Source organism: Pocillopora damicornis, chromosome 2, assembly GCF_964200805.1.
Source record: "Pocillopora damicornis chromosome 2, jaPocDami1.2, whole genome shotgun sequence".
In the NCBI taxonomy this organism is placed as follows: domain Eukaryota; kingdom Metazoa; phylum Cnidaria; class Anthozoa; order Scleractinia; family Pocilloporidae; genus Pocillopora; species Pocillopora damicornis.
This window is the reverse complement of record NC_142671.1, coordinates 15,132,772-15,159,701: the sequence shown is the minus strand read 5'-3', so window position 1 is coordinate 15,159,701 and position 26,930 is coordinate 15,132,772. Positions and strand designations below refer to the sequence as shown.

Sequence of the window (26,930 nt, the reverse complement as noted above, 5' to 3'; positions counted from 1 at the left end):
GAAGAACTTTATCATGATATTTTAGGTCATTTTGGTGATGCAGGAATCTTTTTCAGAATGCAATAAAACCTTAAATTCATGTTTAGTTGGGATGAACTAACACGACAAGGATAGCACGAAACCATCAGATAAAAAAGAAAGAGGATATTTAAGTAAGGAAAAGATTTCCAACGATTACGGACAACGAACGAAAAATGAAAGCTTGATTTTTTAAGTTATTCAAACCGTGACACAAGGACTGTTGCGAGAAGGTTCGTGAATGTTTCTTCCCCCTCCACTCAATGGTTCGGTATAACCCGCGCTTTTGAGATCTAATGTTTACTCATGAAAGTGACCTGATCAAGCGGCCTCCAGTGTTAATGTTAACTTTCTGCGTTTGCTGTTTAAGGCGATGAGCAAAGGCAAAATTATCAAGAATATTCCCCTCTGGCTTGTTCTGCTTGTTCTCCTTCTGTTTTGTGGACTATTAATATGGTAATGAAGACCTAGAACGGGGTCATTTTCATTTAGCCGCTGTGGAAAATGAAATGAGCGTTTCTGTAGCTTTCGACTGAAAACGCATAATCATTTCCACGACGCGAAGATTCCCTTTATGTGAAATCTTTAGTAATAAAAACAGATTGTTTTTTTTAAGACTCCTTGTGTCGATACGACTAGACTTCATGCAAAAACGATCGCTTGTGCGATCGTGGTTAAATTTTATCCCTTCCAAAATAAAGTAGCGAAAACGAACAGTTTCAGCTGTTTTCAATAGCTAAATTGATGACATGTATGCATGAAAATTTTATGCCTACCTGACAACCTAATCTATTTTTGAATTAATTAACATTAAAGATAAATTTTCAAATTTACTTTGTTTGTAGGTAGGTGAATTTTACTTCGGATGGAGCTTGAATACATAGATTTGGAAACAACCGGAATAACCAGCGCAGGTAAGCTAACTAAAAGTAATGCTGAATTACTTTAGAGAGATTGACTGGCAATACGTTTCCCGCCGCATTAAACCGAAAGGCAATTTAAATATTCCGCTCGTGCGAGAGTCCAGGCATAGAAATAATCTTTATTGACTCGTCGCAAACCTCGGGGAGTGCTCAACAATGGACTTTTTAGGGCAGCAGAGAAAATGTTACTGGAAATCGGTTAATTTTTTTCCCAGCGAGATTTCAACCAAGGTGAACGTATTTAAATGTTAAGAAACAGATTCTAGGCTCGTCTAATTATTCAGCGTTAGACACAAGCTAAGTTTGCCTGTAAATGAAATTCGTCGCAATTAACTTTCACCTGATATTGTATATTTTGTGTGCGTTATTTTGCTTTTCGCGTCAAAAGGCCAAATCTATCGCGACTTTTACACGCGGGTTTCGCCTCGGTTTTTCCTGCGACCGTGAAAATCCTCCTTCTCCATAAATTGCACTTTTCTGCATAAAAAACAAAATCGTTTTATGCGACTTGCGAAGGAGGCATTAGAATTTAAGAACAGCGCCGCAAATGTGTTAGTTTGGCTATCTTGTTAGCGGGAAATTAGATTTGCCCGGTTGAAGACCAACAAGTTACCTAACTCACGGGCACATTTTCTCGCAAAGAAGGTCTTTGTCGAAGAAATTTCCCACCGATAGCTTCGAAGGAAAGGTGTTTGAATCAATGGAAGGATCGCGAGCGGGCCAATCGGGAAATGTACTTTTATCCGGTTTTTTATTTGTATTCTCTCTCTGATTTACGATATTCAAGTTTATCATAAGGGAGTTTGCTCTCTACCTTAGATACATGACTCATGCGTCCTAAAGATGTGTGGATGAGGAGTGATATTTAATTCTTTCTTTCATCGTCTGATTCACGTATTGCCAAGTTGGACAGAAAACTCGAAAGAGGATAAAAATTCAATGGTTGTCTCCTTATGTAATCAGTTGTACAGAATTCATGTATAACTCTAGTAATTGATACACGATTACAGCTTTCTTTTTAAATATTTAAAGTTCTCTTTCTGAATACCGTTGATCGTTAAAACAAAAATAGTGGGTCTCGCATGGACGGATAAGGGATCTTCTCCGACAATTTAAAATCTTTTTTCTCAATTCCTTTTTGATTCGCGCTGTGTCATATTGAAACAATATCACTGCAACAACTTTTTAAAGGGATATATTTGGGTTTGTCAACAAATCAATGAAAATCAAACTACAAGTTTTACCCACAGAAAAGGAAACTATTTATATTTTCATGGTTCTTTTAATGGAAATTGGAAAAACGATCAGATCACTTTCAGATTAAAAGCTATTCGCGCACGGTCAACTAAATGACGACATAATCGATTGGCGTCCTTTTACGCTGAAACTGTCGGCCAGTTTGATATCTTTGCGTAAAAGTAATTTCCAATTGCGCCTCTTTTTAATACAAATGATCTCTGCTCACCATCACGATATATACATAAAAAACACAAACAAACAACAGCGTCAGATAGTTTTATGCACGATAGATACAGTTACCAATTATGCCACACCTTCAGGGGCAACGTGTCTGCAGTGAGCGGCAACCGTCATTTCATCATCTACTCTAAAAATTCCGAATGTTTGAGGCTCAATTTTCAGCATTGAAGCATGACATTGCACCGCCTACTTTGACAACCCTGAGTGCGTGAAATCTTTTGGAGCAAAATTTATTGTTAACATTCGTTTGAAATTTACAAATGCCGGCGTATTAAAGATTTGACAATGAATTTAGTTCGTATTCTCTTGTTGCAATAAAACTGCGCATATAAACTAAATTTGCAGCATACTCATCCTTCGGACACAATAATCCAGGAATCCAGTCTCCGTTTACCTTTGAGTAAGACTTTGTTTTATTTCCACTTCTTTATCTCCACAATATATTTATAAATCCTGGGGATGGCTTTTTACGATTTGAGACATACGGTAATATTCACCACCAAAATCTAGTATTTTATGTGTAAACGATAAGGAACCTATTGAATGTTTTAAAATATTACTCTCTTGTTTAAGGAGGTTATTTCATTTCACCCAACAAAGTCACGCCATTTTCAACCAACGGGCAGATTCCCAATTGGTGTTACGGCTCTACCTGAGAATCTTGAGAGATGAGCCGGTTGACAAAAGAAACCAGCGAGGAGCCGGCGATCAAATTTTACGACTTGCGCGCACTTACGTTTGGTTCGAATGCCGACCCCACCTTGCAATGATTCGGACACTTGAAAATTTCCCTTCCTTCCGGTCACGTTAACGGATGAAAAAAGGAAAGAAATTAAAAATTAAACAGAAAGAAGGGAAAAAAAACCATCATTAACTGAGGAAAATGGCTTTTTACATAAGACAAAGAGCACGCACAACGTTCATATTTGTCTAAATGCTCGGAATTTTGTGCAATCCTTCTTAATTTTGGATCGATAAGCCTTTTGAGTCCATTCCTTACTGAGCCAAGTGTTTTCAAAGTTGAGGAGCTTATGATTAGAGCAACACCGCCAGTTGTTTTTCATCGCACAATATTTCATATATTTTTAATTTTATTGCTCAATACTCAAGTGTTTTTTTTGTGTGTTTTTCGCCAAGTTAATTCGAAATAAAACGGCCATCGTGGTTGACTCATTTTAATTTTTTCTATTAGTCTCAGAGTTATGCTCGCAGTTGGCAGTGTTTGGCCTTATGTGTTCTTAATCAACGTTTTGCCAAAATGTAAAAATAAAGAAATAACTTTAAGAGGGAAAAATATCACTGGCCTCCAGTTGAAGATGAACAACTGCCGATGTTAGCTGCCATGAATTTGTTTACTGACTCTTCTAGTTCTTTGGTCAACACGCGTGGCTCTTGGCACATATTCCCATATTCCACCTCTTTCTGTTTTGACTAAAAAAGGGTATCGTGTGCTCTCTCTTAAGTGTTTGCTCATAGAAACTTTCGCGGTTTCTCAGAGAGTGTCTGAAGAGATCTTCGAAAGCGGATACTTACCTGAAGTAATATGTATTCTTTGACGTATTCGTACGTGCACTTCGCATCCTGTTTTGTTGCCTTAGCTGAATCATGAAATAGTGTAGGAGATTCCATTCCCACGTATACTCAACCCTCCTCTGTTGCGTGATCATATCTATTTTTAAAAGATGTCCATTTCATCATTTTACTGAGTGATTTATCATTGATCCCAGTTATCCTTTCACAGCGGCGGGTTTGATCGGAGTTGCTTTAATTCTGTAACAGAGGTCGATTAGTATGTTTTGAGCTTTCGTATCAAGGGAAAGGTATCTTTTATTTCGGAGATTAAGCTAAAAATAAACGAAGCCTGTTAAGATATTTGCGTCAGTGTAACTCAGATACATTCAAGTTCGAGACAAATCTGTTTTTCGTTTTGCGTGCGGTGTCGCCAGATCACTGTCACGCCAAAATGTGCGAGAAATCAAAATTCGCATCACGCGTGTGCTGCCTTTATCATTGTAAAGCCGCCACCGCCTTCTTCCATTGGTTAATACGTTTTCAACCTTTGTTCATCTCAATGGCCTCCTTGTTCACCATTGTTTATCAATCTGCATATATCTTATCCAATGAGGACCACGTCACATGTGGTCAATAAAAATAATGACAAAACAACGTCAACTTGTCACCACTTGTCCTATTTTTGAGATTCTGCCTTGAAATTCACGCCAGCGGTAGCGCAAAATTTCGTACCCTTCCACTTTCAGTCTCTCCGTTTACCTAAGCATGGAGTAATCTGGCCCTTATTGCTACTATTTTTGGGGTGTTTTACAAGTGTTCTAGGTGATTTGACCGGAAATTCTAAAGCGCGGGTGATTTCGTGTTGGCGGGTGATTGACAATGCGGTACATTTCAGAACGCGTTTGATTGGTGGATATTTGACATCCAATCACTTGGATTGCATGTGTGTCGTTTACAATGAAACTTGGCTTTTTTGTCTGGAAAGCCTGACCGGGCGAAGCTCCTCGACGTTCTATATTGAACAAATTTAAAGGTTTCAAGCGTTGAGTTTGGTAATAATTGGACATTTTGTGATTCAGCATATAGCGGATAATAACGAGGGATCATTCGTCTAGAATGATGTGAGGCGAGTGGAATTCTTTTGGGAAATAGGAACTTTGCTTTCGAAAGGATTTTACGCGAAAATTGGATTGAGACATTTCACCTACAACGTGATGGTTTATAACGTAAGTTTTCTTCCTCTTGTTTTATGTTCGATGATGTGTAACTTATCAGAGAATTTAAGTGAATAATTTATTGTATAGAGCTAGTTTCGAAAGGTTCTGGCGCTTTGAATTTCAAAGAGTTAGAACTGTGGTGTAATGTTGCGGGCATAAGCGCTCTTCGCTTCGACTTTCGCCAGCCGCGGCGCGGTTGGGCTTTGAACTTCAATTTGCCTCTTTGTAGTTATTTTGTAAATTGCTTCCAAAAGTACCCAAAGCGGGTTTTATTGTAGCATTGTGAGAAGTTTCTGACCCGTGTATACCGTTAGGAAGACATATAAACATAGCGGTGACTCGTATTTAAAGAAAAAAATCTGGGATGATCTAAGGTTCCGAGCTATCTCTCATGCATGTAGTTTGAGAGATCGCATCAAAATCACTGTATATTTCGCTATTTTAACCTCGCCATCCTTTCCTCTAAGACTGTTTATAAAATTTCGATAGCCATTTGGTGACGTCTTAGCTTCAGTTGTGTCCTGAGCCCAGGTAAGACGGCACACACAGGATTTCAATTTGTCTTTGTGTTGGATCAGGAGAGAGTTGTAAACAGTTCTCGCGGGGATCTATCAAAATGCTTTGTGTTCGAAATGCGTCGCAAAATTTCCGAGTACCCAGGCTCGAATTGACTTTTCAATATTTCCCTTTGCACGCGTGATTAGTTTTCCTTCATTACCAAAATAGTCTTATTGCAGTCTTATTGAAGTTTAATATTGTGATCACGGACTCAAAGTTTGCAATTTTCGCTATGATACACAGAATGGCAGTAAGCTTACTTATTAAAATAGGCCATTGTGTCTACTGCTAGCAGCAGTAGATCTTAAAGAACCGTCATAAATGTACGAACGACTAGGTTAAACTAAATTATTTAAAGAATTTTGTGGTTTCTAGTTGGGTTATCACTCTAAAATACGTTCAATTTTGATGCCTAGGGATTTTGAATTACTGATCAAGCGTACCGCTTCTTATGCAAATATCGAGACTTTCCCTTGCTCCTACTAGAAAATAATTTTAGTATCGGCTTTTTAATGCTAATTCGTTAATCATGTCCACTGCTTTCTATCCACGACCTTGGCCAGCCTCTCGTCTCATTCCAGAGTGGCATAATGAGTAAACTTGCGGTACAAATTGTAAGAGAAAACGGTGCTGATAAAGGCAATCCTGATTTGATTTGCATCACAGACCTGCTTTTTTGCTAATTTGCATTTTTGCGAAGTGTGTCTGTTGCGATTGCTGAAGTATTTGTTTTATCGTCAATATTGAGGTCACCGGGAGTACAGCTTTCTTTGAAGACCCCTGTATTTTGATCCGTATTGCTCTTCAAGTTTTAAATTTCTGAGGAATAGTTTGGCTATTGTTTGCTAGTAAGCGATCAGATCGCGCGTGCAGCGTTGTTTGCCCTTATCGAAAAACCTGTTTAGAGCGTCCAGTCGACAATGAATGAGTAATCTTTTAGTGAAAACTAAACAGTACTTCATTATTGTCGTATGCTAAGGTATTGAAGACTAAAACAGTCCCGCCAAATACTGAAAATGCTCATCATAGTGATTGAAAGTTTAGAAGGCCTTCAAGTTTGTTTTCCGCGCACAGACACGCAGGTTTCTTTGCGACCGATCTTTTCAATTTCTAATGACTAGTCGCTATAAAAAGTAATTAAATGACACTGCAAAATCTGAACCCTCAAGTTTATTTAGGGAAGCGTATTTTGTTGACAGCTAAAATTTGAGTATCTCAACTTACGAATGATTAATCAGAGAAATCGCTCGACCTCAACCCGGATTTTTGTTCAACTTACCATTTGGACCAAAAGAAATGAAACAGAAACGGAGAAGAAAAACGTTTACCTATTTTCGATCATCAGGAAAACGGGAAGTCGTCAGGGTATAATTTCCATCAGTGCGAATTTCCAGCTTTCTCAGTAATCAATTATTGTGGCGTGACAGCTTTAATTTATATGGCGGGATTGAATGAGGAAACAACGTGCATTAATGACTTGCTGTTCCGATGATGTTTATTTCAAAAGGAAAATATTACACGTTTGAATATTTGGAAAGTCTGTGTAGTCTTGACTTGAAAAAGTCTTCTCGTCTTATCATTTTATCAATAACATGGAGATAAAGCATGTTACCTTTTCAAACGATGGTGTTGAAAGAAATCTTGAGTCAAAACACAAGTCGTGATATTTGTTCTGGCTTAATACATGTTATTGGGCCAAAGGCAATACAATAGTTATTGCATGATTTGATCTTTTTCCACTCTTGTTTTCCACTTCTGGGCGGGAACTATTTAAAGTTACAATTGAATGCTAGTTGTACATGTTCTTCTGCATGCTGATGCAAACTTGTTTTTGTTAGTAAAACGTCAGGAACAAAGATAATTTCCTGGTCGTGGTAATACAGAGTGAATTTGTCCTCACAGATTTGCTGACACAGGCAAAATATTATGACATCTGGAATTTTTCTTTGTCAAACACCTACTTAACAAGCTTTGATATTGTCATTCCTTTCATTCTTTATAATGTAACTCCCTTCTTAATTGTGTAATCTGTGTTTCATTCCAAAATGTGTGTATAGGTACATGTATGTATCCTATGTAAGGGAATCAAGCATAACAATGACATGCACCCTTGAGTGTTGTTTTCCTGTTTTTTTTTTTTTTTTTCCCTCTACAAGCTTACAAACTATGTTAATAACTTATTGGGCATATTATGACCATTGTGTTCCCACACAATGAATCTTTGTTGGAGTTGACACATAAATGAAAATTCTTTTCCATCAGGAATTAAACTGACAGAGAAGAAAATTCATGCGTTGAGACAGATTGATTACATGTTTATAAATCAGCTATTCTTTCTCCATGACCTTGCTTGAATGGAGTGGATAGAGGATTGAAATAATTAGAGGACATTGATAGCCTTTAACTTTGATCACCATTTTCTTAAAGATTTTTTACTATGAAAAGATTTCTGATATACTATACATCGTAGAAGGGCTCAATAGTACACTGGATACACTTTCCACGTGCCTTAATGATGTTCAAATTTTTAATCTTGGCCTATGATCTTTGATAACTATTGTTTCAAATTGTGAGTGTCAAATATACAAGAACTGTTGATTTTCATGTGCTATGTTTCTTAAATTATTTTTAAAATCATCTTTTGTTGAAGAATGTTTCAAAGTTTTTCAATTGTTCTTTGGTTTGGTGGATTATGCTCATAACAGATTTTCTGACAAGAGGTTTCAAAGGCTTATACGCTATAAAATAAGATGCTTAAAAATTTTTTGTAGTACAATTTTGTTCTTCATGTGATAAAAACCTTGTTATCCCTGGAAACCTTTGGAAAGCAATCACATGATTGACACACGCCTTGGACTTGGTCCCAAATATTTTTTCTTGCAATTAAGAATTGTTCTGGTGTAACTTATTTTTTATGATGTTCTATTGTATGTCTTTCACAAGTTAAAGGAAATGTCCAAAAACTTAATAAACATTCATGTATGTCAAGATTCAGTTCACTGTCTTACTCACTTTGACAAGTTTTTTTCCAATGTCACTGAAAAAGTGGAAATGAAACTTGGCTCAGTGGGGTACAGTGAGTTTCACAGCGAGGTTTATTTGAAGACTTGACTACATATTAAATGATACAGTTGTAACAGCTGACTTGAGCATACATCAAGAGAACCAATGAGGCCCTGCTTTACCTTAACTTGCGTGGCTGTGAATCAAGAAATGTTTTAAATGTTGGTCAAATGTAATGCATTGGAGTACTTTTTAATGAGATCAAGTACAGGCATGTTCTTTGGAAGTGCTTTGTCTTAATTCACTGATGATCAGACTCTGTTTGCACGCAACTGCATCATGAAAGGTGAATAGCTAATTGGAATCCTGTTATATTGCAACTGTAAATTTCTTTATTTAATTATTTTAAAATACTGTGCAGTTCACTTTTATACATACTGTTTACAACACATACCAATGTCCAATACAGTCAGTTGAGCATTGATCTTGATAAGGATGTCAACATTAATTTTGTTTGTTAGTCTCTTTTAATACCTTTATCAGAAACAGTCTGGGTTTTTTTAATGTTAATCTATTTTCCAGAAATATTTGTGGATGGCAGTATTGTAACCACACATGCGCATGTTCCTAGCTTAAGAAAGTTCCTCCACCTTTTTGGTCAAAATGTTAATGACATTTCTTTAATCATTTTTCTGAATTGTCATTTCAGGTACACATGCAAAAAATTTTTTTTGCATGTAACCAAAACTGATATGAACCCATTTAGCTTGCTAATATTTTTAGATGTTCTGTATAATTTGGAAGGTCACAGTTATTATGAAAAATATTACATTTCTTTGATATTAAATATTGTGCAGTTGAATTCATTCAATTAATTTATGATGGAAGAGGCATGGTCTTTTTCAGATATTCTTTTAGGTTAATCTCATAAGTTGAAAGGAGTTGGTGAAAGGTCTCAGCATTTCATGTTCCTTTGCAATATTAAATTGAATATTGTAAAGCACCTGTACCATTCTTGTTGTCAATCATTTTTGTACTGTTGATTATAAAACAGCTGGTTTATCATCATGAACCAATCAAGGGAATTCCTATTTCTGAGGTTAATGTAAACATGTCAGTTACCCATCGTTTTCATGTAAAAACTGTGAAGAAATGTCCAGAGCTTTTTATGGCAATTTAAATTTGAGTTAAAAAGGTTTTGTTTAGAAATTAAAACATGCAAATGCATGGAATGGTGAATTGACCAAAGTAAACCTTCATTTTTGGTTTTATTGTTCCATGGGTATAGAAATGTGTACAGGTTCTGGGTCTTTCAAAGATGTTTGTGAGTAATTAAGGTTTGGTTTGGAATAACAATTAATGTCAAGAATCACTGGCTTGTGAGGTGAAATATTTTAATTTTATTTATTTTTCAGCTGACAGGACCCTGGCTAATTAACATTTAAATGTCAAGTTAACCCTATCATGATATTCCATTTTTCCTTACATTTGATTGAAACTTGAGTAATACTTTGTTGGAAAAAAAAACACAGCAGTTTCAACTGCAGTTTTGTAGAGTGTTACTTTATAAGCAAAGATTGCTTGTGGTTAAAAGCCAGCATGATAGGTGTAAAAAATATTTGTTGATAATAATTCATCCACCCTTCAATGATGTAGCAGCTGCTTTCTCTTTTGTTTGGATTTTTTTATTCCATTGTCTTTTGAAGTGGTTGCTATGACACCAGTTTTGTAAGGAGTCTCTTTGACACCTCTTTTAAAGGAAATTCAAATGTCTAAATAAACCTGCTTTAAGTTGTATTGAAACAGGAATAATCATAATTTATTACTTTTTGAAACATTTCAGAAATTTTGTCTTCTAAAGAAAAACACAAACAAGAAATAAACAAAACCAAATTAATGGGATGTAGAATTAAATTTAAAAGAATAGAATAATGCTTTGACCTTTTTGTTTCACACTGTTCCTGCATGTAAATGTACATGTATGTTGTTTGTCGGAGCCATTGTCAACATTGTCTCCTAATGCTTTGCTGTAGTTGATGGGACACATGAAGAAAATTACACATAAACATGTCTACTCAGAAAAGTGGATATTTATTATTGTACCATAGTCATATTTGAATAAAAATAGTTCTAAACAGCAAAATAACCGTTAAAGGAAATCATAAGCAAAAGGGCAGATTACATAAAGAATGGTATCGAATCTTAATTAGGTTCTTTAGTGGGGTGTGCACCTCAGAGAAATCATGGTGGGGCCATGCTATTAAGGCCAACCATGCCTGACTGGTGGGCAGTAGAATTAGCATCAGAATGAAAAATTATTCATGGGAACCTATTAACTGCTTGTCACCAATGCCTACATCCTTTTGAAGGTTTCTGATCCAGAATGACATTTTACCTGATGGGCCAAATATAGGCCTGTCTATCTTGCCCTAAGCAAACTAGTTATGGGAGATGTTTGTTTAATTTTTATCTTTTAGGTGCACAGGTAGGGTTCCTGTTTCCTCTTTTTTTTTTTTTTTGTAAGATTTGCTTAAGTTTGGTTTTCTGAATTTATTTTTATGACCATTATTATAATCTTAAACAAAGGAAGATGAGAAATTGATTGAAATTGTTCAGAAAAGTTTTTCAAAGCAAGTTAAAAATTTGATCTGCAAGCCCAGAGTGTTTGGCTTGTGCTCATGTCAGTGGTGTTGTTAACATTGTTTATTGGATTACCTAAGTTGTCGTAATACTTAAATATGATTTCATTGTTGAAAGATACAGCATGGCTGTTTGTCTGTGTGATAACACGTGAATTGCTCTCAAAACTTATTTGCCTAAGAGTTAGATGTGTGTGCTGTCATAATCACACCCTGCAATTAGTAGCTGAAGACTTGGCTGAAGAGTTGTTAAGAGTTCCACTATTACACCAATTGCCTCCTCCCTCCTGATAACAAGAATCATATTTATTGAAATACGGGGACGGGGGGTAACAGTGTGTTGATCATCAGGTATTTAATTTTATTGATAGCACTATGTTAAGGGTGTCCATGCATGCTTTTTGAAAGAGTTGATAGTGTCACTGACCTAGAATTAAACATTTCATGCCCACTGGTCTGAAACAGTGAGCTCAAACAAACCTGTTAGGGGGGCTGATGCTTGGTAGGGAATCTTAGCGCTGTGTGTAGAATTTTTTTAAAGATTTCAAATAGTTTGTGTCAGGTTTTGTTTGTGGACCAGGGGCTGTAAGTAGTTACATGTTTATGTTAATGGGAGGGGTTGGTTTTTGTGTACAGGTGGTTGTCATGTTCCATGTACCTGCATTGGTTTGACTTGTTCTTATTGTCAGTCATCAGTTTTGAAAAAGCCTCAATTTGCACATGGGCACACAGGCTTCTGGTTATTAAATCTTAATGATGTGTCTAGCACTTGGTTCAATACTTGAAATGCATGTGCAGGGAAAATAAATTGCTGTTATTAACACCTAAAGGCATAAAATTTTTAAAATGGCATTTTCTTGGTGGTAATTTTTGCATAAATGGTAACTTTTTGTCTAAAATCCAGGTTACTCTCTATTATAAATTTTCTCAGATGCTAAAATTGAAACTGTTAAATAAGTAATGACTGAAACCCTTAAAACATAAAATTTTTAAACCTAACCAAGTGTTCTCATTACTCTGTTAGCTCTATCCCAAAGCTCATAACACTGAGGTGTTTTAACAAGTTTTGGTTACACTGAAGACTTGCAACTCTGTGGTATTTTTGGAAACTCTTGTGTCAGTATGGGGGATTTCCCTCTAAATGGTTTGGGAGACTTCACCGGCAAAAGCATGGGTGACTTGGATGATGGACTTTTCTATGGAACAGCAACAGCCCAGAGTCAACCATTGGATAACCAACACCTCAACCAGAACAGTAAATGGACCTTTTTTTACTTGACATATTTTAATCTTGATTAATTTTGAACTTTTTAATATTAACTTAAAATGTCTTGAATCCAACTACTGTTAATATGACTCTCGTCAAGAGCTGCATTTAAACTCCTTAACATGAATATAGTCAAGTTACAATCAACACCACTATATTTAACAAGATGTTTTTTTGTTTGGCTAAAACATTGTCAGAAAATTGCTATTATTTTGACATAGACCAAAGTTTTTTTTTGCACCCAGGCATGTGGTCAAAGTGGGCTTTCAGTTCACAGCAATTTTCTTATAAATTAAAGTGGGTAGAACATCAAAAAAAGCCTCTGTGAGAATTAAATTGAGCTTGTTTTGGTGGGTGAATTGAACCTTGGTAACAGTTTACTGACACCAGTTGACTTAACATATATCCTACAGACAAATTGATAAAGATAACCATTACATTAAGCACAGGAAATTATAGAAATGTAGTTTTAAGGATTATATAAAAGGTGCAATGAAAAGGTTTTAAACAATTATAATCATTTGTATAAGGGTTTTGTCGATTAGATTGACTGTGGTTTTTACACTGATTTTCCTAAATGAGCGGCTTAAGGGTTGGATTAGAAAACAGGCTGCATTCACAAGGTGTATTTACCAAATTCATTGTTCTCTTTACTGTTTCTTTGGTGTATAAATCGCATGTAAATTGTACAACTGTGTGTTGTAATTTGAGCTGAAATAGTGGTATTTAGAGCAGCTTTTGTTTCCAGTTTTGCTCTTTATGAGACGTGATACGGTTGATAGGTTTACTCCATAGGAAGAAGATGTTTTGAGTGGAGCCCAGGAGAGTCTTTGTTTGTATAAAAAAGTTATCAAACAGAGAGGCTGCTTTCTTCAAGGACCATAGAGCAGTTTTCTTGAGGAGTGTGAATTGGGTTCTGTGGGAGAGCACTACTGTTTTCTTAATTAATTCATCTTTTCAAAAGAGGTACATGTGGAAGTCTATGTGGTGGACCAAAGACAAGTATTGAATGGGGATGGAAGACAATGGAATTGCTTGTGGTCTTTGAATAATTAAGCTCCACTATTGAGTTGGTGGTAACAAAGACCATGCAATAGCTTGTGCGGTTGGCCTTTTATTTTGACTCTGGTTTCTTTTTCAACTGGCAAGGTTGCGTTGAACAATTGTACAGAATTTAAATATGGCCTCTCAAAAGTGTTTACTTTCTTTTCTGTTGGTATCAGTTCCTCTATGTCTTTGAAAATTTAGCTTATTCAAACATGTTGGAATTAAGCTTTGTTTGCATAATTTTTCACGGGCTGTGAACTCTTAAGTCCTCATGCAAATTTGCCCTGCTTGACAACATACAGCCTGTATATTTGTTGGGGCATGCAGGGTGATTTGTGTAGTAAATTCATAAGGTAGGCATGCGAGTTTTACTTTAGCGTTTTTTTACAACTTAATTGTTCAGTTTGTTTCAAAATCTGTGTTGCACACGTTTAAGTAGGTGATGGTTAGTTTTAGGGAAGAAGCTGACCCTGTATACATGATATATTGGCAGATCAGAATCAAAGAAGTCTTTGAAAGATTTTGAACTGTTAGGTTCCATGCTGACTTTGTAGTGTATGTCTAAAGTTGAAAAATTGAAACCAATACTAACATGATGGCCATTTATAAATATTGCCACTGGCAAATTATGTTGAGATTTGGTTGCTAATTATCAACAAAGATTACATGCTTTTTGGATGGGTGTTTAATTACATCTTAACTTAAGTTCCTTTGTTGGTAATTTGGTATATGTAATTATGATGCCACAAGAGGGAAGTGTTGTTTATCTGATCAAAAGGAATTAATCAGAGAACACTATTTTAATGGTTTTCACACCATTGTTAGCACAAGAAGGACAAAGCAGACTGTTTGTACTTTCATTTTTTGACTTAATCTCACAGCCGTAGCTAGCTGCACTGATTACTTGGAGATTTGTTTAGTACAGTTTGGAAGATATGTTATGAAGGGCAGTTGTGTTCAGAATTTGGTAGAATATTTATGTCACTAGGTAGATGAGCATGGCTACTAGTAAGACCCCTCAGAGCAATCTGGGAACATTGCACAGTATACATAATTTAAGTTACTTTGCATGAAGTATACTGTGGTCCACTTTCACAGTAATCTACCTGTTCTGAGGCCAGTCACTCAAAGGGTGGACAACACTATCCAACAGTTTAATTACTGTCCAGTGGGGAAGTCTTTAGAAAGGGTTTTGTGCTATTCAGTGGAAATAAATTTATCTTTTGGAAGGCATTATCTACCCTACGAGCAACTGGGTCGTGGAGGGTTGAACTGATAAAGCCCTCGTGTGCAGCACTCAGAAGTAGACAGGGTCATGATATTTCCATTTGTGTTTTTAAAACTCCCTGTAAGCTCTAGGTATTCCTAGAAGTGACTGGGCTCAGGTATGCTTTCTGCCACTTGAGGGAGTCCAGTATGAAATACAGAAAAAAGTGTTAGGTTTAAACTCTGATGGATCAGTGTTAGTGATACTCCTGCATGCATATTAGCAGAACTAGTAGAAGCTCCTCCTTCCTCCTAAGGTGGAAAAGATAACTCGTCATCACATCCTCTGTGGACCATAATTTAAGAATATCTTTAAGTTGTTAATACTGTGAATATAAGAAAATCACTTTTTCTGTAGGTGCTGGAATGAGCCTGAGCATGGAACGGCACATTCAACAAACTAATGAACGACTCCAGTGTATAAAACAGCACCTGTCCTCTCCACAAGGATTTCAGACTTCTGCAAGAGAACTTCTGGAATGGTGTGGGGATGTACGTGCTTTTCAACGAGCATTTGAAAGCAACTTGATGGGATGTCTCACGGTAGGCATTGTTTTATCAGTTTGGTTGTACAAACTGGATAGTCAATCTTGCAGTTGTAATAATTGAGCCTTGTCCTTGGGGCACGAAGGCGTGAACTCATGGAAAAGTGGTACCTGTAGGCATTAGCCTATATTTGGTGAAAAACCATCTTTGTATATTTGTCCCTTGATATTACCTGTTCTGAGGAAGGAAAAGTTTTGCAAGAGCAAAGCTCAGGGAAAACTGTGAAATTTGAGGAACAGATAATGTCCAAGAACAAGCATATTTTTGTGCCATATTTGCTTATTTTCTTTCAAAACATTTTTTGTTTTATATGGAGAAAAAAATGTTTGAATAGCTAACTGTTTACTTTGTTGGAAGTTCACCCTTTGTGTGGTTTCTGGTGCAATTTGATAAACAATGAAATTTGTACCTACTGTAGAAATAGCAAAATGCTCTTTTGTTGAATGGAATTTTAAATGAGAGCTTTAATTGTACTCCACACAGGATTTAAAATTTGGAAAATATTAATTAGAGAATATTCCAGGATAAATATGTTTTAGCTGGGGCAGATTTGTCCACGTGATGCATTCAGACCAATTGCAGGAGAGCAAAAATGTGTCGGTGATGGATTGTAAATTAGGATTTTGAGTTTAAGTTTCAAGTTTGCTAATTAGATGTGCTATACTTGTCTAGCTAAATCTATATTGTGCAGATTGTTATGTACCAAAACTTTGCAATTTACTGTTGTGTAGGTTGTGAGTCAAGTTGCAGCCAACCCAGGTTATGATTTGGATTTAGGTATGTGCACCAGTTTTGCTTCCTTCGTATTCCTCTGTTTAACAACACTGATAATTCTGCATTCACCAACTGCAGGGGATATTAGGATGATTGGATTATTTAACATTTCTGAAGAGTGATTTATCTCAAGTACTAATCTGGATAGCTTATTTTCCATTTTGCATACTCTGACTTGCTTTCAATGAGCCAGGATAAGTTTCATATACAGTTCTTAACCCACCAAAAGATTGAGTTTGTCTAGAAGGACTCTAAATAATCAGTTAAATACTGACCATAGATACACCTGGAACATAAGGTTTCTTAGTGTTGTGCATAAATTCAGACACAAAAATTCTAATTTTAATCACATTAACCAAAAGCCTCTGACAAATTAAAGTGGTTTCATGGCATGGAGATGTGCATTTCAAGATTGACCACAAATTTACTTTGTGAAGTCTTATAAATTTCCATTTTTTTAGGTTACCGACTCCTGGCTGTTTGTGCTGCACACAGAGACAAGTTCACCACAAAGTCAGCTGGTAGGTACCTCCATCTTTATCATTAAATATACTTTGTGACACCTTAGAATAAAACAAGAATAATGGTTGTAAAGTATTTTTAAAGCCAAGGAAACTGAAATTTCAATGGAAAGTGAGGTATTATTGAATAAAGAGCACTATGACTCATTTGTTTTGTTAGTCTATATTGTTTTGTTGAGGCACTTGTATGAATATTCCTTGCTACAATTTTTTATGGGGAAGAGGAAGCTTTTAGGGGAAAAAGAAAGGTTGTTGTAGGGCTACTGTTTGCAAATTTAGTATTTATTTTATAAGGAAAATTCTCTTTTCTAAGATTCATTTTGGGAAAGAGTCAGAGATTTTAAGTAAGTGACAATGCCAAGCAATGTTTTAAAACTTATGATTCTGGTGTGTAATATTTTAAAAAAAGAACATTAAAAAAATCAGATGAGATTGTCGAGCTTATTATCCATGTACCAGTGATGGCCAAGTTTTGTTGTGCATGCACGACTGGCTCATGATGCAATATCTTATGGTATAAAATGTGATGCACACAAATGAATTTTGTGAAGAGCTGTGAACGTTAAAATCTGGTTTGTGTTTGTTGAGGGATTAAGGTAGCAGTTGCTAGGTGGAAAGTTAAACTACTTTGTGTAGGATTAGTATATTAAACAAGTGTGGTGAAGGTGGGCTGGTGTGGGAACAAGGTCATAAATTTGCGGGTGGGAAGACTGAAAGAACATGCAATCATTTCTTGGAGTTTTGTGATGGGTTTAGAGTAAAAAAATAAAACCAAGGTGCAGGTTCTAAAGCACAGTGTCAGTGTACTTGACTATGAGATTAGGCTCACTTTTACACTGAAATTATCTGGTGGACATAATCTTGCATGTTCAGTTTTACTTCTAGCAAAATATTTTCCCGTGTTGTATTGTGAAGGTGACTAAACCATTGAAATCACAATGGTAATGTTGACTTCATCAACAAAAACTGTTAAGAAATATTGTTATGGAAGTGTCTTCTTCTTCTTTTTTTTTTTTTAACATAAGATGTCAAACTTGAGTAATATTCACAGCTGTGAAAACCAAAGCAGTATTTTATACATGAGCTGTTTTTGTTTTCTTGTTTGATGTTAAATGGATCAAAGTACTGGTTGTTCATAAAGAAAACTATTGAAATGAACACTTAATTAGCCAAAAATGGCATTATTTATATTTGCCCTCTGCAGATTCCCAACCTAATATTGCTACATTGTATTGATCATGTGTTATTCTCAGCTATGTTAGGTGTTTGGTGTGAAGATCTCGGCAGACTTCTCTTACTTCGGCATCAAAAGCAGAGAAATGTTGATACTCAGAAGACAGCAGGCTACCCCACAGCACCAGGAAACAAGCTTGCTCAGATGAATCAGTTGAACCCAATGAATCAATTAAGTCAGCTCTCAAACACGTAAGTCCCTTGTTGGGTTTTTTAAAACTAATTTTTTGTGTAGTCTTGCACTTTGAAGTGTTAGATTGTTCTTGTGTTAATTAACATCATAACTGAGTATTTTAACCTTCTATTTGCTTACTGTGCCACTACCTTTTGCTGTTGCTGATCCTTGAGGGCTGCTAATAAATGCTTGTTGGTCTCCTGCCTTAAAACAGTAGCAATTAAACCAGCTTTGAACACATGGTCTAGTTTACCTGAATTAATTACTGTGGATTTGTTTTGAATTCATTAGGCATCAGCTTGAAATCTCTTGGCAAAAGAATATTCAACAGGTTTTGTGGTGTCCTCTTAGTTTCCTTTGCTAAAATGATGATCTGAGTAACAAATTGATTTTAAGCTTGTGAACTTAAGGAATTTGGGTTTACAACTTCTGCTCCTGTGGAAATTATTGCCACAGAAATTTACATTTTTGTAGATAATGTCCCTAGAGATTAGTCACTGCATTTGATATCCTTGCATAAGAAATCTCTCTTACCTCAAATTTTTTATAAACCAAGAATTTTGCTCCAATTATTAGTAATTTAACTGTTTGCCAATTAATAAAGTAACCATGCAGTAAATTTGATTTTGTGTGAAAAGGCTTAACTACTAGACTCAGTGTGTCGCAATACTAAGTTGAAAAGACCAATATTTTTACACCTTTTTTAATTTTAGATATTATGAAAATTCAGAAGTGATTTCTAGAGTTTTCGGAAGTTAATACTGATATTGATTAAAAAGGCTTGATTACTTGAGGTCTAAACATCCTTTTTCTATTAACATGGTTATAAAGAACACTGGGTATACTGCCCTTGCGATTTTTTTTTTATCTCAGAAGGCTGTAACTGTTTAATGCCTTGACAGTCATGAGATCCCCTAAAGTGTACTGCTTGTTTTCCATGAGGAGAATAAGAGCCCTCTATGTTCATTTTAACTTTGCAAATATCTAAGCACTGAATGGTTCATTGTTTTTTGTTCTGAATCAGTGATGTTGTGCAAGAGGAATTGTTTGAGCAGCTAATTTCCTGTTATCAGCACATCAATTGAATATCACTGGCCAGGGGCAATATTTTATTCAAGATGTGTTCTCAGTATGTACTTACTAGGATAAAACAATTGTCCTTAGGTCAGTTCCCACACGTAAGCAATTGACCCTAGGCATAGATATCTGACAACAGTGCTTAATATGTAACTCTTATAATACAGTGATGCATCGACTGTCATGTGGCCACAGAGTACTCAAGGTCATGGCCAACAGCAGCCGTCACTATCTGTGGTGACAACAGTTTGGGGTGTCACGTCCCCAATGACTAATGGAACAGCAAACATGACACATGATCCAACCAATCCTGGAATTCCCACCACAAACACAGTTAATTCTGTGGGACATCCCTATCTCTCAACTTCTGCAAATCCAAAGCAATATGCACAATCAGGTCAGAATGAAATTGTGTTTTCTTTGTGTATACTAAGAAATTAATCAATACTGATACCTTCCTAAATATTATGAGGCTTTTGGGGGATATGTCGTCAAATGTTAAGGTTTTCAATTGGTTTTATTCACTCTGTTTAGTGATGGTGTACGATATCAAATTCATTTCAAGTGGCTATGTTCAGTTTAATAGCATGTACCTTTTCAATATCATGCTTGTGGCAATGAATGTTTAAAGGTAGAATCATTATTATCCACTGAATGAATTTAATCTCTATTGGATAACAGTTAGGGAAATATTGCATTCTGTAAGGGATGGCAAGTGATCTTCAGTATTATGACTCAGTAACTCCCAAACTTGCTTTAAAATGAATTCTTTTAAACATAATATTAAGGCTTTCAATAAGAGTCAGGGTAGATAAAAATGTTTAAGAGTAAGTAGAGAACTGAGTATGTGTTCCTCAGAAACAAAAAAATAAATTAAATTGCTGCCATGCACTTTCAAACAGAATTAGAGCAAGTTCCTTATTTGCTTTTTCATGAATTGATCTCGGCTCATTTTAAGCTTGTACTTTGTGATTACAGTTTGGTACTAGATTTAAACTTTGGTGTAATACTCAAACCTAAAAAGGTGGTGGAAGCTTGTCAAATAGCCAGCAGAATTCACAGGCCAACTGCCCTAATAGGAAACCTTGCAAACTTTCAAACTATCCTGTGAAAGTGTCACCAAATACTAAACTTACAAAGTTGTTACTTGACTGGACATGACAGCACAAGGAAATGCATGGAAGCTTTAAATGAGGTTAACCAATCAGAGCTTGATTGTAGGGTTTGATTTAAAGGCAGCCCATATTTTTTTCCCAATTTCACTTTGAAGTTGTGCATTACCACTCAAATCTAGCTTTGCCTCTTCAGCTCAAGGAGAAGCGGGTAATCTGCTGAAAAACATTTGTAGCAACTAAATGTATTGAGGGATAATGTAAAATCTCTTTGTTATCTGTCTGTAAAAAGGGGGTTACCCAGCAAGACCAGGAAGCAGGCTTCCTCAAGAGACAACACAGCCTGTAGCACAGAACTACATGCAGCGGCAAAACAGCTTCCCTGCCACAGGAAGCACACCCAGTGTTCCTCCTGGAAGTAATAATTATTACTCACAACAAAATGCTGGTCCACCTAATGCATCACCCTTTCCACAGCCTGCTGCCAACCCAGCTGCTGCTGCGGCTGCAGCTGCTGTTGCTGCAGCAGCTGCTACAGCGACGGCAACAGCCACAGCAACTGCCACTGCTGCACTTCAAGATCAGCAACAAATGGGTTAGTGAAGAAAACAGAAAACTCAAATTTGATCCTCTAGGGTAACAAAGCTGTAATATAGTAACATATGGGGCAGGAATGGAAGTGATTTTGCCACAGGCCAGAAAAGTTTTGCCATTTTGCCAGCATACTCAGAGACTCAGAAGTTTTAATTTGTTGGAGTATATATAGTGCCTACAGCATTACACTCTTTGAAAGTTTGATGGGCAATTTTTGAAGGAAGCCTTTACTTAAGATGTTTCTTTTGGGTTTGGTGTCAGCCATTCCACCATGAATTTCCCCTTGACTGATTTTTACAAGTCATTTGAAGATCTGTGTTTGTAATGATCACAGATGTATTGAGAATATCCTTAAGGAGGTTCTGATGAAGTGTTGCTCATAAATTTCTACATACACTCTGTTTTTCCTAGTTTTTAATGAATTTGGGATCCGCTTTGCATTTTCCCTACAGATTATGGTTTCCCTCCAGGGCAGAGCCAATATGGTCCCAACCAAGCCAGCCACCCGCAGCACCCTCCCCCACCATATCAGCGCAGCAACTTCCCCCAATATCCACAGCCATTTGGACAACAGCAGCAGCAACAACCCGGTGCCCAGCAGGGTATGCAGAAACCCAACTCTGGGATCAGCCGCACTCAATATTTACAGGATTACATGATGAGAAAACAACAACAGCAGCAACAACAGCAATTGCAACAACAACAACAGCAAATGCAACAACATTACAAGCAGCAGTATGCTGGACAATATGGGGTAAGGTGTACTCTTTTTTACTTTTTGTTCTAATGCTTTGGATGATGAAATTTAGCTAACTTCATACCTCTTAACCATTATGTCACCTACACACTTTTGACTACCATAAATAATTTAGCTTTAGAAGTGTCCTTGGGTATAACACACAAGTTGAGTTGGCATAGAAAATGCCCCTTTAAATTTTTGTGGTGATGAAGCTGCTCTTTGTATAACTATACCAGCTCATGAGAAGTAGCATATTAAATTAAATCATCATAAAGGTTTTGCAAGTTTTCACTTGTGAATGTGTGATAGCAAATGTCAAATGATATATAAATGTTTATTCATCATTCCATGATGTATAAAATAAGTACATGCAGCCTTTCCATCTCCTTGATTGCCCCTTAAACCATGTTTTTTTGGTGTGGGATTACTGTGTAATTGTTCAGTTTTGAAGTTCAGTGGACCAATAGGGTGTAGTCATAGGCAAAATATAGTTAGAAAGTGCTAACCCCCTGTATGACTGTTATTCTTTTGTGCAATAAAGCCATCATGTGGTTTTTGTGTGTAATAAATTTTTTTCCTTTTCAGCAACAGGGTGGCTATCAGATGCCTTCTTCATATCAAGCACAGGCTGGTTATCAACAACAACCAACACCTCCTCCACCCTATACACCAAGTATGAGCCCCATGTCACAGATGAACCAACAGATGGGACACATGATGCAGCCAAACTCAGTCAACCAATCAATGGGGCAGATAAACCAGCCAGTTGGACCACAGATGGGCCCGCAGATGCCACCAATAGGTCCATTAAACCAGATGTCTCAAATGAGTCCCATGAGTCAAATGCCACAAGTGCCACAAGGTCCTCAGCTGCCCTCAGTGGGGCAGATACCCCAACCAGGAATGTATGGCCCTCATCTGCCGCAACAGGGGCCACGACCCATGCAGAGACGACGCAAGAGTACACCCCAGTATCCTAATGCTACAATGGCAAATGCAATGTCACCGCCAGTCACACCAGGGGCAATGCCAAGCCCTTACATGAGTATCAGTGATGCTGCCCTGAATCCATCAAACTGCTATGACATCAAACCCCAAGTGGTTCCTAACACTGCTTCACCACAAGCTTATGAAGATGTCAAGCCCACAAGGTTGAATAGTAAGTGAGATAAGTCCCATATTTATTTTCTTCTTTTTACAAATAGATCACCATTGAATTGTGTGTATGTTGTTGAATATCACCATTTCAGAGTCCCAGAGCCACTGGCAGTTCTTTGTAGGCTTTTACAAATATTATCACAAATAACAACATTTGTTTTAGTTAAGCAACTGGCAGTCCTTCCTAGGCTTCTACAAATATTATCGCAAATAACATCATTCCTTTTAGTTTAGAACAATAATTTTTAACAGACCTTTTTAGCTGTGCAGACAGTTGCAAGGTACATTTGTGCAAAGTTGGCTGAATTGCAGTCATACTATTTTGCAATGAACTTACAATGTAATTTGAATACTCCCTGTTGCATATTGTCTTGGTATTGTGGGTTACACATACTCTGTAGATGTCCACTGGCACTTATTTGCAATCAGCTGTAGGGCTTTGATACAAATACCATTAGCTTTAAATTTGTCATTCCTTCTTTAGGAGCTGACTTTATTAGAGTAACACAGATAAGTCTGTTTAACACAGTTTTTTATGTATTCCTCTCTGTCATTATTAGGTGAAAATGATGTCATAAGATTGACATTTCCTGTAAGAGATGGCATAGTCCTTGCTCCCTTTAGACTGGAGCATAATCTGGCAGTCAGTAATCATGTGTTCCATCTCAGGGACTCGGTCCATCAGACACTAATGATGAGGTAATGTTTCATTTTTAATTATTTACTTTTTATCCTCTTTGACCCTCTTTTGACTTCCGGGAGGAACCAGTGTTTTATTTTCTTCAAATATAGAATTATCAGGGACAATGTCAAGCAAATAAATAATTAAAAATTTGACTAAGGAGTAGAATCTTTAACTATGGTGTAGCATGGAATTTTTTAGGACTTCTATTTTGTGGATTAGCCATTTTTTTCCTTTTGTTTAGAAGGGAAAAAGTTTTGGGATTGAGATGAATTAAATTTTTGTTGGAAAGTTATTTTTACTATTTTTTGATCAAGCATCAAAACACTTCTAGGGAAATGTGTCATGTTTTCACCTTTTTTTTTTTAGGGGGGAGTGGGGTGGGTGGGGGAAACTAAATTCTGTAGGGACATGTTTTTGTAGATCAAGGGCTATCCTTTAAATAAGAACCAGAAATATTTTCATTATATATGGTGGGGCAGATTTAGCATTTAGATCATGAGACTTAAAGTGTTAAAAGGGCTCACAAAGTCGTTATTCTAGGAATTATGTGCAAGGCATGGGAAACAAGGAACAGTGGGTGTTTTATATAGAACTTGAGGGTCTTTCTTAAGAAGAAGTTAAATGTGCAAGAGTGTAAAAATTTGAGAACAAATTTTTTCTTTCCAGACCTGATCTTGAGCTTCAGTTCAAATGCTACCACCATGAAGATAAACAGATGTATACAAATTGGCCACAGTCTGTGACTGTCAGTGTGAATGCCAACCCTCTTATTATTGAAAGGGTGCGTTAAAATCAGGAGTTATATTTTATTTTTTTAATTTGTTACTAATGTGTTGCTGAAATAACCATTCCATATAGATGTGTCTTTGTTGTTTATTGATTAACTAAAACCCAGTAGACCCTTGTATGAATGTGTTGTTGGTGTTAAACTAGCAATTTAATAAATATATATTTTTGAATTTATTTATTTATTTTGTTACAGCAAGGGGACAATAAAACTTCGCATAAACCTCTTCATTTGAAGAATGTTTGTAAACCAGGAAGGAACACAATACAGATTACAGTCACAGCTTGCTGCTGTGTAAGTAACATCAACATTTCGATCATTTGGTATTCTTTTTCTTATGATAAGCATTATTATTTACGAAACTTGTTTTTAATGTTTATCCTTTCAGTCCCACCTCTTCGTTCTTCAGTTGGTCCACAGACCTTCCGTAAGCTCAGTTTTACAAAGCTTGTTACGTAAAAGACTTCTTCCAGCAGAACACTGTATCACAAAAAGTGAGTATTGCAAATACTTGCTGCTGTACCTGATGTTTGTTTTGTAGAGCTTGTAACTGGTTTCCAGAGCTGAAAGGCTTGCATCAGGCATTGTATTCTTTTTCAAGTACCACGCATTCATTGCTAATTCAGATATGATCTTCTCTGATCCACAGTTAAAAGGAATTTCTCGTTCAGTTCTTCTGCTGCTGGCGGCACAGACGACAGTGTAGAGCAAACGGCTATCAAAGTATCGCTTAAATGCCCCATAACCTTCAGAAGGATAACGTTACCAGCCAGAGGCCATGATTGTAAACATATCCAGGTATGTAACTTATACGTATGCTTGGCTTACAGGGTTTTGTTCAACATCTTGAAATCCATCTGATTACATTATGTTTTCCAAGGTAGAATTACAGTAAACAGTTCAGTATGATAAAGTGTGGCAATAGGAACATGGTGTATGCGTGTACATGTACTATTTATCAAATATGAGACCGAACCATTACAAATACCCTGAATCCGAAGTCAAATACAATTTTCTTAGACTTGGAATGTCTGGCTGTCGTCCAGTTTACTGAATTCGCAACTCCAATCTGTTTTTTCCATAGTGTTTTGACTTAGAATCGTATTTAAGGCTCAACTGTGAAAGAGGAAGCTGGAAATGTCCTGTTTGTAGGTGAGTGCTTTAGAAGTTACTGTTATTGTTGGCATTTTACTTTTGTTTCCCCTGTTCTTTTTGCGAGAGCTTAAGCTACTTTTAATTTGATGCAAATCGTTGAAAATATTCATGTCATAGAAAGGAAGTTTTACATTGTGATAAAACTCCAGTTGTATCAATTCAGTCGATGGGATTCATGTGCTCGAGTGGTTTCCCCATAGTTATGGATCAGAGGAAGTCGCAAGGCTATTATAAAAGCATTTAAACTGTTTTATTTTATTTTCTACCACCTTTAACTTTCCTTCTTGTTTTTTTTTTTTAACTCTAAACTTAATCTATTTTCAATTTTTTCATTTTTCAGCAAAGTTGCACTTCTTGAAGGACTCGAAGTGGATCAGTTCATGTGGGGCATCCTAACAACGTCCAGGTGGTTGCTATAGTTACCATTTAACAAAAAATTGATCGGCGACGTGCACAGTTTTTACACAGACAAATTCGAATCTAATGCAGTTAACCAAATGAAAGAATATTATTTATCGTTTTGGAGAACTTTAAATTAAAATCCTCTAGGTAGTTATGATGTTGATAAGACTGCCGTGTTGTTGATCATAGAGCATTCCACATTAACCGTAGCGACTTCTTTCTATTTCAGCTCTGATGTGGAAGAAGTAACAATTGATCCAAACAGTCAATGGAAGCCTGTTCCTGTTAAACAGGAACCAAAAGATGACGAATGTCAAGGACCACAGCCGGCTAAGAAGGCTCGACCGTCTCCTCCTGACTCGTTACCGCTCTCTGGTGTTAGGACACCCACATCACAAATGTCCAGCAGTAGTGGACACTACTCGCCTTATCAAACGCAACCACCGTCTAACCCTGGTATGAGTGCACCTACTCCTCCTGGACGGACACCCCCTGAGTCTCACAGCTCATCAGGTGGAAACCAGCTGCAAGAGCATAACGCTAGCAATTCTGCAACGACGCAACCAGCGGCATCTACGCCCAGTGGTGAGTGGCTGAGCAGTGTGCTGTTGAGAACATTTATTATATACGCTTTTATGGTACTTTGTCTTTAATTTTTAACCTCTAAACGCATTCTAATTCAAGAGTGTCTTTGTTCCACTTCCTTAGGTGAAAAGATGACACCCAGTCCAGTCACTAGCCAAGCCACGACGCAAAGCAGCAACCACACTCGAGGTCCCGCCACTCCTCAAACTCCAGGGAGTCATACAAATCCAAAAGGTGCTGCTGAAAGAACGCAGCACTCGTCAAGCCTCTCCCAGCCGCCCGTGTCAGGGAATGCTGATAGCATTGCCGCCGACCTCGAACACGACAATCTTCCGGACGATTTTAACTTTGGTGTTCTGGAAGATCATGGCGGAGGCACTGATGGAGTGGAAGGCGCTTTAGACGTAAGTTTATATCCGGGGGGAAGTAGATTATTCCTTACATAAACTAATTTTCTT

General features: G+C 36.9%; 1 protein-coding gene and 1 long non-coding RNA gene across 18 annotated transcripts in view; one reads left to right on the top strand and one right to left on the bottom strand.

Moving 5' to 3' along the window:
* The window catches only part of LOC113677243 (zinc finger MIZ domain-containing protein 1), a 39,158-nt gene that overhangs the window by 9,460 nt on the left and 2,768 nt on the right, over window positions 1–26,930 (top strand). For 4 of the 17 annotated variants that reach the window (XM_027194018.2, XM_027194016.2, XM_027194017.2 and 1 more), the window contains exons 2-19: window positions 864–932; window positions 15,288–15,472; window positions 16,207–16,252; window positions 16,711–16,770; window positions 18,024–18,195; window positions 19,423–19,652; window positions 20,660–20,962; window positions 21,414–21,715; window positions 22,286–22,859; window positions 23,419–23,557; window positions 24,210–24,324; window positions 24,526–24,624; window positions 24,719–24,824; window positions 24,980–25,128; window positions 25,415–25,482; window positions 25,826–25,894; window positions 26,117–26,472; window positions 26,596–26,876. In XM_027194018.2, the coding sequence (XP_027049819.2) occupies window positions 884–932; window positions 15,288–15,472; window positions 16,207–16,252; window positions 16,711–16,770; window positions 18,024–18,195; window positions 19,423–19,652; window positions 20,660–20,962; window positions 21,414–21,715; window positions 22,286–22,859; window positions 23,419–23,557; window positions 24,210–24,324; window positions 24,526–24,624; window positions 24,719–24,824; window positions 24,980–25,128; window positions 25,415–25,482; window positions 25,826–25,894; window positions 26,117–26,472; window positions 26,596–26,876 (3,303 nt within the window). In that variant the 5' untranslated portion in view covers window positions 864–883. Of the gene's footprint in view, window positions 1–863; window positions 933–1,032; window positions 1,173–1,329; window positions 5,159–12,373; window positions 12,605–15,287; window positions 15,473–16,206; window positions 16,253–16,710; window positions 16,771–18,023; window positions 18,196–19,422; window positions 19,653–20,659; window positions 20,963–21,413; window positions 21,716–22,285; window positions 22,860–23,418; window positions 23,558–24,209; window positions 24,325–24,525; window positions 24,625–24,718; window positions 24,825–24,979; window positions 25,129–25,414; window positions 25,483–25,825; window positions 25,895–26,116; window positions 26,473–26,595; window positions 26,877–26,930 lie in introns of those variants that run through there. The other 13 variants (XM_089196525.1, XM_089196523.1, XM_089196524.1 and 10 more) reach the window with 9 other exon arrangements.
* On the bottom strand, window positions 16,446–19,416 carry LOC149050037 (uncharacterized). Its single transcript, XR_016183693.1, has 3 exons — window positions 18,713–19,416; window positions 18,328–18,382; window positions 16,446–16,812 (listed from the first exon to the last, which is right to left on the bottom strand). It is a non-coding gene; the product is annotated as an uncharacterized LOC149050037 (long non-coding RNA).